At 46.5% G+C, this 15,412-nt stretch overlaps 1 protein-coding gene across 1 annotated transcript in view; it reads left to right on the plus strand.

Annotated features, from left to right (window-relative positions):
- The window catches only part of LOC122392409 (metabotropic glutamate receptor-like), a 39,041-nt gene that overhangs the window by 8,074 nt on the left and 15,555 nt on the right, over positions 1 to 15,412 (plus strand). Inside the window, exons 2-3 of the mRNA XM_043387233.1 lie at positions 13,094 to 13,283; positions 14,368 to 14,993. Of these exons, the coding sequence (XP_043243168.1) occupies positions 13,094 to 13,283; positions 14,368 to 14,993 (816 nt within the window). The remainder of the gene's footprint in view (positions 1 to 13,093; positions 13,284 to 14,367; positions 14,994 to 15,412) is intronic.

The raw sequence follows: 15,412 nt of genomic DNA on the forward strand, positions 1-15,412 counted from the left end.
TTGTCTCGTCCATATTATTGTTCTGTCTATTCATATTGCTGGAACCTATACGAATTCTCTCATTCTATTTGTGTCTTAGGTTTGACATGTTCTGTTGGCTACGAGCTGTTATGAGGGCTTTGATTGCCCAGTAACAGTTCTACCCTAGTCCCTACAAACACACTTTTCGACAATCATCCCGCGAGTCAGTGCCGCAGAGAGACGCCCGGGGACCGGTGTTTTCCCTGCACATTGATTAGCAATGATAACATCTGTGCCTCTTGTGCATCATAGCCGCGCACAGTCGAGGCGCCATGTGATGCGATTCTTTATTATATCCTTCATCCCGGAGAAAGGAAAAGCATATACAACGGTAACAGAACAAAAAGTTGAAAATACATGATTATGTATATAGACAAAACAGGGAGATATTTTGCTAATTTGCTAATAAATAATCATGGCTGCGGTGTCACTGAATTTTTGGTGACTCCGACTACGGCTTCGACTCTGGTTTCCAAAAGCGACTTAGACTCCGACTCCGGTCAGAACTGTCCACTCCGGCCGACTCCGACTCCGACTCCGACTCCGCAGCCCTGTGATTCATGGTATTGTTTTATTTAAAAACATATTCACCAATATTCAAAATAAAATTTGGCATGGCCTACAATCGCTAACAAATGAATGAATGAAAAAATCGTAGTTCTTAAATCTTATCACAGTAGCTTATTGGGTAAGAAGCCCATATGTGGGCCATGAACTCTATATGGAAATGGGCAAATGCAGTATGACCTCATTACCTTTGTCATAGGACAAATGTATATTCTGTAGATGTCTCAGCCTTTGATCAAAGAATACCTTTGATGCGTGTACTTACGTTAATTCCGGTGTCACATGAATTATGCAAGCGTAGCGCGTGACTTAGTGTCATTCAAGGCTCTATAATTTGCTCTGCGTGATGTCTTCAGCAGATACAAGTAGATACTTTTGCATGTGTCCGTTTCAAAGCCCGTTTAGCTGCACTTAGCTATCGTGTTTTATAATATGATGATTGATGCATACATAGGGCATGTGCACTTGGTTTATGAGACAATGCAGTTTTCTTGCTTGATTAATGCTTCGTCTTCATCGCAAACTATTGAACGAAGTGTTTGTTATAACCAAGCTTCATCATTTTACTTTTATTAGCGTCATAACGACATAAAATTGCTATCGGATTAACATTATTCAGTAATAGGGTTGGGACCTATCTGCATGCTCTGTATGTTTTGGTAAAATAAGAAAGCTCAGAATTTTTAATGATTTAATTTAAAATCAATTTGTTAAAAAAATGCCTAGTTAGCTCAAAAATTAATTAATAGGGTTGGGACCTATCTGCATGCTCTGTATGTTTTGGTAAAATAAAAAAGCTCAGAATTTTTAATGATTTAATTTAAAATCACTTTGTTAAAAAAATGCCTAGTTAGTTCAGAAATTAATTATTTGTGGCTGAAAACAACTTGCTTCTGATTGGTCGGGCTAATCATGACGTCACATGTAGGTATATAACTGTCTGTATATTTGGCGCAGTTGAGACATACATTTTCTATGTATTTTCCTATGGTAAATCGGAGTGATTGGTCGTGTTTTCAGTGTCTCTTTATTTTGCGCTGGTATTGCGTGGCTAAGAAGTTTTATCAAGAATGGCATATACTAAAATGTTCCTTTAATAATGGAGCTTCAATATCTGTGAGTTTTATTGGCAAGCGAAAACTGATTTCGCTGTTATTTTATCTGGAAATTACTCATTTTTTTAGGTCAATATTCAAAATATTTTACGAGAACAAGTTGGCACTTTTCTTGATTTTTGCACTCAAATCGCGTGCGATTCAACTGTATTGGAACTTGCAAAGAAGCTTGGTGATTAATTAACTGTGTTGTTATGGCACTGTTTGCAAAGCATGGATAACGAAACTCTGCCAAAGACTTAGCTACATAGCAATGCCTCAAGTAATACGCAGGAGGGACAGAATTCAGAGTCCGATCGAGAAGAATCGGTGCAAATGCTACGAAGACCAGGCAGCTCTGATACAATAGCTAGTCGTCTCACTACTCTCACTCCATTAGACCAGCTGATTCCTGACAGCACCGACTCGGATGCAAAGATGGAGCTCATCTTCCAAGCCAGAAACCAGTTCTTTGATGGAAGATGTGATGCTGCCTCTGTCTCTGCTTTGTTGGCCACTTTGGACGGGGCGGAGCTCCGCTCCTTGCGTGAGCGGTTATTCGCCTGTCATCCTATGTATCCTATGTATCCTATGTACATGTTTGTATGTCCTATGTATGTTTGTTTTAAAAACGTTGCAGCGGCGCTGGGAACTGCAGTCTTAGATCTGGGTATGTTTGGCATCTGCAACTCTTCATATACACATTAACCCTATTTCGGACGGGGAGACCTTTCAGGATTTTCTTGTACAATTGCCAAACGCCGCGAGACATTCAGCTCATATTTGGTGACTTTTCCTAAATGCTCATTGCGCACATCCCAGCAAAAAAAAAAAAATCCGGGTCAGGTCAGGTCAGGTAACCAGAGCGGGTTTGTTGACCCCACCTCAGAAAAGTTTGCAAACACGTCAGAGCTTGAGTTTTTCACGAAGTTATTTCCTCTTATCAAGTCTTCAAAACAGTACCTGCAGTATGTGTCGTTTGTATATCTCAGAATTTTTTATCTGTGACCTGAGGTTAGGTCAGAGTCGTGACCTTTACATTGCAAGCCTATGGAAAAGTATTGAAATGCGACCTGCACCTCGAGTAAACGAGTCAAAACCACCCAATTCTTTAAGAATTATGACAAATTATCTTATCTGTAATGATTCAAGTGCCATTTACTGACAGGGACACCGGAGAGGGTTATCTGAGCCGAGATCATGTGAGGTGATATCTACCATACATCAATGCTCACAATACTTACAATATTGACAATGCTTTTGCTTACAACACTTACAATACTTACGATGAGACCAGCAAGCACTCTGCCGTTACAGTTCTAACTTCTGCTTCGAAAAACGACGTTACACACATTCGCTGCCAGCATAACATGTATTGTTTGACAGTAACAAAATACAATTGACATCTGAACCCCAAACGGACCGCCATCCACTCAAATTTTATAACCCTGACCGGTCAGGGGGCGAATGGAGGTCATTTCCTGGGCATTACACTCAGCCCTTGCACAAAATATCTCACCTCACAGTGATCATTACAACAATAGCACCGACTTGATAGTGGATTTCAAAGTACTTGCATCAGCTCTTCCTGCTATTGCAGACGATCATCTCCTCAGGGTAATGTTGTTCGGGACATGAACGAAGATCGTTTTCGGAGTTTCATAAGTGCTACTGCAACAGCCTGGCACAAAACAGGACTTGTACGCTCTTCTCTGCACTTTGCCCTTCAGTATATCACAAAATAATTATTTAGAATCCATCTTACGCTTCTTTCACAGTCTCCCTTGCCACCGTAGGGCGTAGATAGATTGCTGTTGCTGGTAAGTTAAGGCACGGTAGATAGAAATTACCTCGGTTCTCAACGCCTGAAGTTATTTTCATAAAAAAGAACAAATAAATGATCAATAAGATAACAGGAATGTAAACATTTTAATCGTAAAGTAGTCCAAATATTGGAATGAGCTTTTGCTTTTCAGCATCCTCCGATTCATCATCTTTATCATTTGAAAATTCGAGGTACATAAAATGTTTATCACGCGCTCATGTTAAGTGGGAATATAGTACACGGCAGACACATCAATTTTTGACACTGAACATTTCATCCGTAAATGTTTTAGCATAATTTAAAGTTAAAAACAGCGCGAATGGCAGAGTGAAGCAAACAACATCTTTCACCCATTGATATAACATGTAATCTGTGGTGCGCCAGATGCGCCATTATTTGTCAACCGCAGAAGGTGACATGTGACGTAACAGCATCAAGAGCATCTTTTTTCAAGAACTTTTCAAAACAAGTTTCCTATCTTTCTTCCCCCATTTCTCTCAGCTTATTGATTTTATCAGGCAATGGTATGCACCATAAATTCTGTGAAAATAGTTTGATCATTTTCATGCATTCTTAAAAAATCGAGTTCCCAACCCCATTGTGACTGGAAACAACTTGCTTCTGATTGGTCGGGCTAATCATGACGTCACATGTAGGTATATAGCTGTCTGTATATTTGGCGCAGTTGAGGCATACATTTTCTATGTATTTCCCTATGGTGAATCGGAGTGATTGGTCGTTTATTCAGTGTCTCTTTATTTTGCGCTGGTATTGCGTGGCTAAGAAGTTTTATCAAGAATGACATATACTAAAATGTTCCTTTAATAGTGGAGCTTCAATATTTGTGAGTTTTAATGGCAAGTGAAAACTGATTTCGCTGTTATTTTATCTGGAAATAACTTATTTTTTAGGTCAATATTCAAAATAGTTTACGGGAACAAGTTGGCACTTCTCTTGATTTTTGCACTCAAATCGCGTGCGAGTCAACTATATTGGGACTTGCAAAGAATCTTGCTGATTAATTAACTGTGTTGTTATGGCACTGTTTGCAAAGCATGGATAATGAAACTGTGCTACATAGCAATGCCTCAAGTAATAAGCAGGAGGGACAGAATTCAGAGTCCAATCGAGAAGAATCGGTGCAAATGCTACGAGGACCAGGCAGCTCTGATACGATGGCTAGTCGTCTCACTCCATTAGACCAGCTAATTCCTGACAGCACCGACTCGGATACAAAGATGGAGCTCATCTTCCAAGCCAGGAACCAGTTCTTTGATGGAAGATGTGATGCTGCCTCTGTCTGCTTTGTTGGCCACTTTGGACGGGGCCGAGCTCCGCTCCTTGCGTGAGCGGCTATTCGCCTGTCATCCAGAAATAGTTCCTTCGTCTGCTGGCCGTTCCCTGATCATGTGCAAATGATCATGCTGTAATAAGGGAAGCAACTTTCCATATGAAAGGGGTGTAGGTGCACCCCCATCCACTAGAAATGCACCCCCATCAAGTCAAAGTGCACCCCCATAGGCTAAGCGGCGCCCCACACGCCGCCCAACACCGATTAGCTCTAGGCAGATGGCGAGGGTGATTTCCCGGCTACATTCCATCTCGGTGTCGTGATGCTTGCGGGCTTGGGAAGCGTCCAGTCGTATGTAGGGTAGTGTAGGGGTACGGTTGAGTTCAATAAGGCCCTTACATTTGAAAGGTTTGAACAACCCGCAATCAGCACAACATACCACAAGTTAAATAAAAAACTACCAAACTCCGCCCAACTAATATTAATAAACATAGGTACAAGTTTTTAGAGCCAAACTTATCATGGCCTAAATAAAAATATATCTCAAATCATAACCGTTATCGCGGGTGATGGCGCCATGATTTGCTATTATCCAAAACGGATGCAAAATAAACAAACATGTTTGTATGTATTGTTATATGTATGTATGTTTGTTTTAAAAACGTTGCAGCGGCGCTGGCGACTGCAGTCTTAGATCTGGGTATGTTTGGCATCTGCAACTCTTGATATAGGATTAACCCTATTTCGGACGGGGGAGGCCTTTCCGGATTTTCTTGTGCAATTGTCAAACGCCGCGAGACATTCAGCTCATATTTGGTGATTTTTCCTAAATGCTCATTGCGCACATCTCAGAAAAAAAAAATGACGGGTCAGGTCAGGTCAGGTAACCAGAACGGGTTTGTTGGCTACACCTAAGAAAAGTTTGCAATCACGTCAGAGCTTGAGTTTTTTTTCACGGAGCTATTTCCTCTCATCAGGTCTTCAAAACAGTACCTCCAGTATGTGTCGTTTGTACCAATATCTCAGAAATTTTATCTGACCTGTGGCCGTATTCACAATCACGGGTTAAGGGTAGGGGTAGGAGTAACGGGTAACGGGTTATTTTTGTGGCCGTATTCACATTCGAAGTTTACCCCTGATGCTCGCCCGGCGCCACGCAGACGGCGCCACGCAGGCCAGGTACCGTCTGCTTGGCGCCGGGCGAGCATCAGGGGTGAAACTTCGATTGTGAATACGGCCACAAAAATAACCCGTTACCCGTTACTCCTACCCCTACCCTTAACCCGTGATTGTGAATACGGCCACTGAGGTCAGGTCAGAGTCGTGACGTTTACATTGCAAGCCTATGAAAAAAAAATTGAAATGCGACCCGCGACCTGCCTCGAGTAAACGAGTCAAAACTACCCAATTCTTTAAGAACCAGTATAACGCCTTTTGGGGCGACTAACGGAGCGAGCGAGAGGGTGGGCCTTGCACGTGCGAACTTGCGAGGGGGTACCTCCAACTGACTTGTGCACGGCACCCTACTAACTGGTCTCTAGCGATGTGCCAAATTTGGGCACAATCGGTCCAGCCGTTCTCGAGATCTGGAAGCGGCACCCTGCACGTGCGCACGTGCAAGATGGGTCCAAACTGACTTGTGCACGGCACCCTACTAACCGGTCCCTAACCGTGTACCAAATTTGAGCGCAATCGCTCCAGCCGTTCCCGAGATCTGGAAACGACCCCTGCACGTGCGCACGTGCAGCAGCACCCCAACTCTGGCACATGTATATGCAGTGCCTAGTGGGTGCCTACCTACATGCCAACTTTCAGCGCAATCGGCCAAGTAGTTACCGAGATATTGCAACAATTACAAAATTGACACCTCTTCGTTTTGCACGTGGCACGTGCATAAGGGGTCACCCACATGCATCGGGAATAGTCCAATACTTGGTAGAAGGAATGAAGCTGCCCTACAAAAATTACCGCGTGTAAATCGGTCAAGTGGTTGCTGAGATATAAGCCTCGCAAAAGCGTGACCACGGCCGGCCGGCCGGCCGCTCATACTCAGAAATTTCCGTTAATCTAAGGAAAGACTACGCTCGCTTCGCTCGCTCCGTAATTATGACAAATTATCTTATCTGTAGGTAATGATCCAGGTGCCATTTACTGACAGGGGCACCGGAGAGGGTTATCTGAGGGCGGGATCATGTGAGGTGATATCTACCATACATCAATGCTCACAATACTTACAATTTAGACAATGCTTACAATATACTGTTACAATACTTACGATGAGACAAGCAAGCACTCTGCCGTTACAGTTCTAACTTCTCTTTCGAAAACCAACGTTACACGTATTCGCTGCCAGCATAACATGTATTGTTTGACAGTAACAAAATATAATTGACACCTGAACCCCAAACGGACCACCATCCACTCAAATTTTATAACCCTGACCGGTCAGGGGGCGAACGGAGGTCATCTCCTGGGCATTACACTCAGACCTTGCACAAAATATCTCACCTCACAGTGATCATCACAACAATACCGCCAACTAACTAGTAGATTTCCAGGTACATACTTGCATCAGCTCTTCTTGCTATTGCAGACGATCATCTCCTCAGGGTAATGTTGCTCGGGACATGAACGAAGATTTTTTTCGGAGTTTCATGAGTGCTACTGCAACAGCCTGGCATAAAACAGGACTTGTACGCTTTTCCCTGCACTTTGCCCTTCAGTATATCACAAAAGAATTGTTTAAAATCCATCTTACGCTTCTTTCACAGTCTCCCTTGCCACCGTAGATGAATTTTGCTGTTGCTGGTAAGTTTAGGGCACGGTAGATAGAAATTACATCGGCACTCAACGCCTTCAGTTATTTTTATGAAAAAGAACAAAGAAATTATTAATAAGATAAGAGAAAGGTTAACAGTTTAATTGTAAATTATGCCAAATACGTATTAGAAAGAGCTTTTGCTCTTCAGCATCTTCCGATTCACCATGTTTTTCATTTGAAAATTCGAGGTACACAAAATATTTACCACGCGCTCAATGTTAAATGGGAACAGTAGGTACACGGCAGAGCATCAATTTTTGACACTGAACCTACATCCGTGAATGATTTAGCATAATTTAAAGCTAAAAACAGTGCGAATGGCAGAGTGAAACAAACAACCTCTTTCACACATAGAAATAACATGTAATCGGTGGTGCGCCAGATGCGCCGTTATTTGTCAACCGCAGAAGGTGACATGTGACGTAACAGCATCAAGAGCGTCTTTTTCAAGAACTTTGAAAAACATGTTTTCTATCTGTCTTCTCCCATTTCTCTCAGCATATTGATTTTGTGAGGAAATTGTATGCACCATAAATTCTGCGAAAACAGTTTGATCATTTTTATACATTCTTAAAAAATCGAGTTCCCAACCCCATTAAAGAAGCCAGACAGCAAATTGTTTAACCCAGTCCATATATGTAATATAATTATTTTTAAAAGGTCATGGTATTTTCAACTCGTGTTATGTGTGCCTACGCATATTGAGTGCATTATGTGTACGTACATATGTGTTCCTCTGTTCTTGGCAACGTAAATGGGACGCCAGCTTCGGTCTGATTATTTCCGCCGTGGCGGACTCCGCTCACCCGTCGTACGCTGTGCTCGTAATGTCATTTACTTTGCTGGCCTTGGCGTCTTTTTCAAAGCTGTCTGTTGGACGCTGTTCGGGTGTAATGTAATTGTGGCACCCGGCACGATACAAGGTCATAAATCAGTCCGAGCACCTCATATATTCGGAGGCTGTGGCGCGAGACTGCACATTACTGATTATCCGAAGGAGCGCGGTGAACTACAGCGCCAGCAGTGATTAGTTAACGGAACAGCTTCCTATCTCGCCGTATTTCACCCAGACCTGAGTTATGTCGAAGGGCCTGCACCAAGCCATTTCAAAGCTATCCGGTCTCAAAAGTTCAAATCTCTCCACAATGCGAAATTCCTTCCTCTTCATCTTTTCTCCTAGGCGCTATCTACTTCCCAGCCGCTCTCTCTCTACCCTCCTTATCCACTCTTCCTGAGCACCTTCATGTCTCCCCGCTCTCCACTCTCGCCACCCTCCATCGCTGCGCTCATTTTCCTCCTAACGTCAAACTGTCCAGCAACTCAGCCGGCTGAGACAGCTAGCCCTCGCCGGCCGAGGGGGGGGGGGCGGGTGCCGCCCCCCCATAGGGTTTTTTCGCGATAGCTCCGAACACGCTGGCGATAGAGAGCTGAAACTTGGCATACCTGACCTTTGATCCAAGCCACATCTTTTGACACCAACCGCATTTTTGGGTCAGGTCAGGTCACTGACCTATGACGTCATAAGTGAACCTCTGCACGGTCTTCAGATGTCGCAACTTCGCAACGCCCTCACTGCCAGAGGAGATGTCACAGGGAAATGAAACTTGCAGGATCTAGTATCCATTATGAGTCCCACAACTTGTATATCTCGGATTTTTCCTAAAGGTCATATGAGGTCAGGTCATTTTCGTGACCTCACCATTATAAGTCAATGGGGAAAAATTCAAACTGCTATTCTGGCGCCGGGAACGATCTCCAACTATCTCAAGCACACAGAATCGTGATTTTATGCACTCCTTGCAAGGTTAGATGCGTCACTTTTGCAATGTTGACCTTGCGTGACGTCATTTATGACGTCATCAAGGTCATATTAGTTTTTCGTCAATAACTCTTGATCAAATTGAGCTAGCGAGTCGGGAAAGCCACCAATGGACTCAGGAAGACCTGCCGAATCGAATGATATGCGACATGATCCCTTTCGACCAACTTCGTGACCTGGGGGTGCTGACCTGACCTTGACCTGAGGTCAACACCCCAAGTTGACCTGACCCGGACAAAAAGTATATCATTCGACGCGCCTGAGCGAGACGAACACGATGCTGCCAAAATCGGCGCTCTGCGGCCGTTTTTTGCGAAGTTATTCACCAAAAACTGAACCGTACCTTGGGGCACTTGACCTGACCTCAGAGGTCACCGGTTGACCTAGGACCTTAAAATCGGGTACCAATCTCTGCGTCTCGTAACGGCGCACACGCTCGTTTTTTTTTCGCGACGCGCTAGCTCCACCAGGGGCGAAACGGCGAGGGGGGGGGGTCGTACCCGCCCCCCCCCCCTCGGCCGGCGCGTATGTAGAAAACCAATAGGTCCGGCGAGGGCTAGTGGCCGTGGAGGCCGTTCGGCTCCTATGGAAGAGCCACCGTCGCGAGGCGCCCCCGGCGTTCGGCGTCGCTTCGGTGACTCTCCCCCGGCACTCGGTGTCCGATCTGGTGCGCCGCAAATTTGTGGCCTGACTCGAGTTCGATGGCGCCCTGTCCATTGCAGCACGAGCGATGCATACGTAACCCAAATAGAAACTACACGTAACCACGCGACGACGAAAAGACGGATAATATTATGGGATACGCGTGGATGGATAACTCTTCATAACAAAGTTTGGAACATTGGAATATGGAATTTGCCTGACACCAACATGACGCATGAGATGTCTTGTGAACATAACGAGTGTTCCCTTACCATGACAGCTATGCTTAATGCATTAGTAATAAAAGGGGGATTTCTTTTAAACAAAATTGGTTCAATTCAGCTCATCACAGCACAGGAACTAAACAAAGATGAGACCAGCATTGTAGCTTCGCGGTAGTTGCCGATAATGTTGCCGCGGTACCACCCGGCGCCGGGCCAAAATAACGCTGCACATCTGCCCGGGTGTAACGGCTGCTGCCTGCCTCTCTGACGTTGATAAAGGGTGGCTTTCGGACGCCGTCTGTGTGGCTCCGCGGACCGACCGTCCACCTTCACACGCTCAAAAGTGGTGCTCGGATGGTCGGCCGCTCCATTTTCGCCCACGGCGCAGCAAGATGATGGTGCGGCGGAGAGGGTGGTACGGCAGGGGAGGAGAATGAAAACGCATTCATGGTGCAGTGCAGCGGTGACGGTTACTCAACAAACGCGATGAGCACTTGAGTATATACAGCCTATACCAGCTTACGTATCGCGAGCTTTGTTGCGCTTCCGTGGTTGCATGTTATTTTACCGTTCATTGGCGTTGCCGAAAACCCAAAATTGTTAACATAATCATCTATTCAAGGGTTTGGAATTAAGATGTTTGGTTGGACGTTAGGAGGTTGATTCAAGTGTCTGGTGGCAGCGATAAGCCATGGGTAAAGGTGCGAGAAGCGCTGCTCATCAGGCTATACGAGTTTGTAGCCTGAAGCGTTGCGAGCCCAGCTCGGTATGGATTTTCCCGGTCATGCTGAGAAGGCCCTCAGAGCCTCCCCACTCCCCAGTATCTGTGTCTAAGAGCCCTCCCCTCCCCTCTCCCGCGGCCGGGCCGGCTGACCTCAGTTCCGGCTAATCACCGGTGGAGTCGCAGCGAGCGGCGCGGCCCAGCGGGCGACGTCCGGTGCTCGTGACCGATGGCGCGCACCGCCTCTGGCACCTCCGCCCCTGACGAGCCGCAATGACCCGGCGCGGGGGTCACTGACCCCGCCCCCCCCCCCCCTCAGACCTGTCTCCGGGCCATGGTGGCAGGCTCAACAGCAGTTAGTAGCGGCCGTCTGACCACTTATGGCTGCCAAAGTGGAGTTGGTTTGATGGCTGCGGTGGAGACTTGGACGGTGTTCAATCCAATTGGGGAAGTTTGGCTTCCCAGAGGAAGTAACTTCTTAGTTTACTTGTGGAATCGACAGCTAACTTTGGATATCTGGCCAGGAAACAAGAGGCTGAGACCACGAAGGCGATGCCGGTATTTTCAGAGGAGGCAATCTGATTAAACGTGATGGAACCAAAGCAAGGCTGCGTTCAAAGCCGACCCGAGGATTTAATTGAAAGGTCACTGAGGTCTATTTCGGCTTCGGCTGCCGGTTCGTGCGGCTTCGGCGGCGTATGGTATAGGCCAGGTGGAGGAGACGCTTTTAATTAGCGCTCGCTTAATTGGGGTACGCTTTAAATGTCGTCCAAGTAGAAGGTCCTGCTAGTTTAGTATTGATATTCATCATTGTGTCATATGCCAGTTAATCATATTGAACATGAGTATTAACAAGACGAAAGGGAAAGTTTGAAAGTAGGAGGAAAGTTTTAAAAGTTATCTGAAAACTTAACACCAGGACTTTAATAACATTACTTATCAATGTAATGCCTATGCAATATGCATGGCTTTTGCAAAAGTGCTGCGTCGAGTTTGCTAGCAATTAACTGGCGACGATTTGTTCGTTATGAAAAATGTATATCTTGAAGCATGAAGATTGGGTAGTGATTTATTTATTTCCTGTTTCAGCGTTTAGTGTACACTGTGCCACATCTTTTAACCTGCGTGTCGTCATGTAACATCAAGTGCAATCACAGGTCATTGCACGTCCCAGACTCGCCACCAATGACAGCACACCTCATCAAACACCGAAATTCATTTCCCAAAACAATTTTCGCACGCTATTCCACAAACGAGCACCGGCCGCATAGAACGACCTCCATCCAGGAGGTCGTCCAAATGAGGTCCTCGCTCATCACCATTGAGGCCAGTGCGGCAGAGCACCGTCGCTGCGCCACAATGGGCGCCACTGCGTGACAACTGTGCCGCCGCTCAGTGTCGCCGCTATATTGCCGTCCATTTGTTTACCCACCGGTCGTGGTATGGGTGCGCCCGTGCTGCCGATGGCGACATTACTTACCGGTGGCGGCAGCGACACTGCACCGCCGCCGTCGCCTACCGACGTCGGACTGCTTTGGCCGCTGATTCGATCACGGAAATGCATGGCGGGAGATCGGTGTAAGGACGAGCGGGGCGGAAAGATCAGATATTGCGACGTCAATCTTGTGATTTCTTGGGCAGATTACGTTAGGATATTGTGAGTTTTTATGCCCAACTTATCGCTGCTTTAGCTTATTGCTTTGTTGTCTGAAGGGATAAATGTTTATTTCAGTAGTGTTCAATTGAGCTCTGAGTACCTAATGTTTGTGATTACATTCTGCAAAATAAGAACCTAACTAAACACAAGCTTTCTGGAAATGTTTCCTTAGCATTAGTAATTTATACGGTCCGGAAAAGAGCTGTCCAAGTTGCTCGACGTAATTTGGCTCTCCATTCGGCCCCCCAGCTGACCTCCTCTCACCACAGGAAGGTCTTACCGCCTCACTTCCCCACACCTCTCCCCAAAGGGAACACAACCACCGCCCCAGCTCACTATATCTTCCCCCTCCTTCCCTAGGTCACCCATAACCTCAGCTCACCTATACATGATCTGCCCCCTCTTCCCCAGGGGGACACCTGCTGCTGGATCTGTGACCGGTGCGAACCGTACGAGTACGTGCTGGACGAGCACACGTGCCGGGACTGCGGCCACGGCAGCTGGCCGTACGATGACAAGCTCTCCTGCTACCAGCTGGAGGTGCAGTATATGAAGTGGAGCTCGCCTCTCTCTGTCGGCCCCATCGTCATCGCCGTGCTAGGTACGGACTGCAGGCGCTCTGCAGCGCGCGCGGAGGCGTGATTACAGCCGTACGACGGCCGACTGATTTACCCATCTGTTCTGCAGACGAGCCCGCCTCTATTTCTGTGACTATAATGGCAAATTATTCACTGATAACGACCGTTAACGTCGTCTCCTCAATGCATGCTTTATGTGTGTAGCGCGGGGCATATACCGGGGCAATCGGCCGGTGTGTTTTCTTAACAACAATGATGGACGCATGTTTCCATTATTTGTAGATAATCACAAGCAATAGGTAAATCAAATAAGCTTGCAGTTTTGTTTTTCGTGAAAGCATCCTATTGCGCTTGTGTGCATTATCAGGGTAATAGTAGCTCGTAGGCGTTCGTATCTATGGCACACATGGTATATACCATTTATTTTGCACTGCACATTGTATGTACTTACAGTGCACACCTATGGCAATCGTTGAAATATCAAACTCCCTTATCGATCGATGAAAATGCAATATGAATTTGTGTGTGGCATTTGTGTTTCTACACTTCTCACACATCTTTTTTATATACTTTTGAGTTTATCTTTATCGAACTCAAAGTGCTTGCATGCATAAAGCTTAGGTTTTGGATTCAAACTCAGTACGTCAGTTGTGGCAAACGGCTTTACCGTTGCGACTACATTTTCATCGTAAGCGTAATCGGCCCCGTTATTTTCCTCAATTTTTCAACAATAGGTATACGGTATCTTCTAAGACGTCGATAGTGATCAGCGATAATGTTGAGTGTATTTTTTGTGACGCTGCTTATTTCAGGACAGAGATAATGCTTCCTGTCACGTGCCTTGAAATGTGATGGCTCTCGGTCAGATATCCGTTGGTACAAACCTCTGGTAAAAACACATCGCTAAGAATATCAGCCGTCCGCTGGTCTTATATGTCGCTCACCAAATTCCTCTCCCGATTGCAAACTTCAGAATCCATCTAACTCCATCAAATGGAATTGTAGCTCTACAGACGTTCTCAGTCGTGCCCGTCCATTTCTGATGAGGGCGGCCGCCCAAATACTGCAGACAAACGACAAACACGCGTGCCTCCGCTGTTTGCGCAGGGATTCTGCTGACGCTGCTGGTGATAGCGCTGTTCCTGCGGCACGACGACACACCGATCGTGAAGGCGTCTGGCCGCGAGCTGAGCTACATGCTGCTGGCCGGCATCCTCATCTGCTACCTCAACACGTTCCTGCTGCTCACCAAACCGAGCGCCGTGGCGTGCGCCCTGCAGCGCGTCGGCATCGGACTGGGCTTCTCATTCATCTACGGCGCTCTCTTTACCAAGACCAACCGGATCTCGCGCATCTTCTACTCGGCGTCTCGCTCGGCGAAGCGACCGAGCTGTATCAGTCCGCGGTCTCAGATTGTGATCGCCACGCTGCTCATCAGCGTCCAGCTGCTGGGCACGCTGGCCTGGCTGGTGGTGGAGCCTCCCGGCGTGCGCTCCTACTACCCGGACCGCAGCGAGGTTATCCTCAAGTGCCGCATCAAGGACTCGTCCTTCCTGGTGTCGCTCGTCTACAACATGGTGCTGATCGTCGTGTGCACCGTGTACGCCGTCAAGGCGCGCAAGGTGCCCGAGAACTTCAACGAGACCAAGTTCATCGCCTTCACCATGTACACGACGTGCATCATCTGGCTGGCGTTTGTGCCAATCTACTTCGGCACGGGGAACTCGTTCGAGGTGAGTCTTGACACAACCGACACTTCAGCTTCATGGGTATGGCAGGTCAGTAATTTACTTTAAATATGTGATGCAACATTATTCGCGTTCATGTGTAATGTGTAAGTATTGCATGAACACAAACACTTTACCCTGGTCCACAGCTATCCAGTCAGGATTTATAGAAATTTTGAATTCTCTCATCGCTCTTATTCTAAAAACGGCACCCAAAATTAACATCCGTGATAACCAAATCCCAAAACATGTCACGGGTTTTACACTACCCCTGCTCGCTGCTCAGGACATCTCTCTCCCTGTCATGACCTGGCGACGGCCCAGGGGAGCGCCTGATGTCATGTCACGTGAGCAGCGCTATCTCGGTCCGTTGTTTATTGTTTCGCTGGCTCGGTGTGGTTGTCGACCGAGCGCCCATTCCGAGC

This window comes from Amphibalanus amphitrite, unplaced genomic scaffold (assembly GCF_019059575.1).
Source record: "Amphibalanus amphitrite isolate SeventyFive unplaced genomic scaffold, NRLGWU_Aamphi_draft 000485F_arrow, whole genome shotgun sequence".
Classification (NCBI taxonomy): Eukaryota; Metazoa; Arthropoda; class Thecostraca; order Balanomorpha; family Balanidae; genus Amphibalanus; species Amphibalanus amphitrite.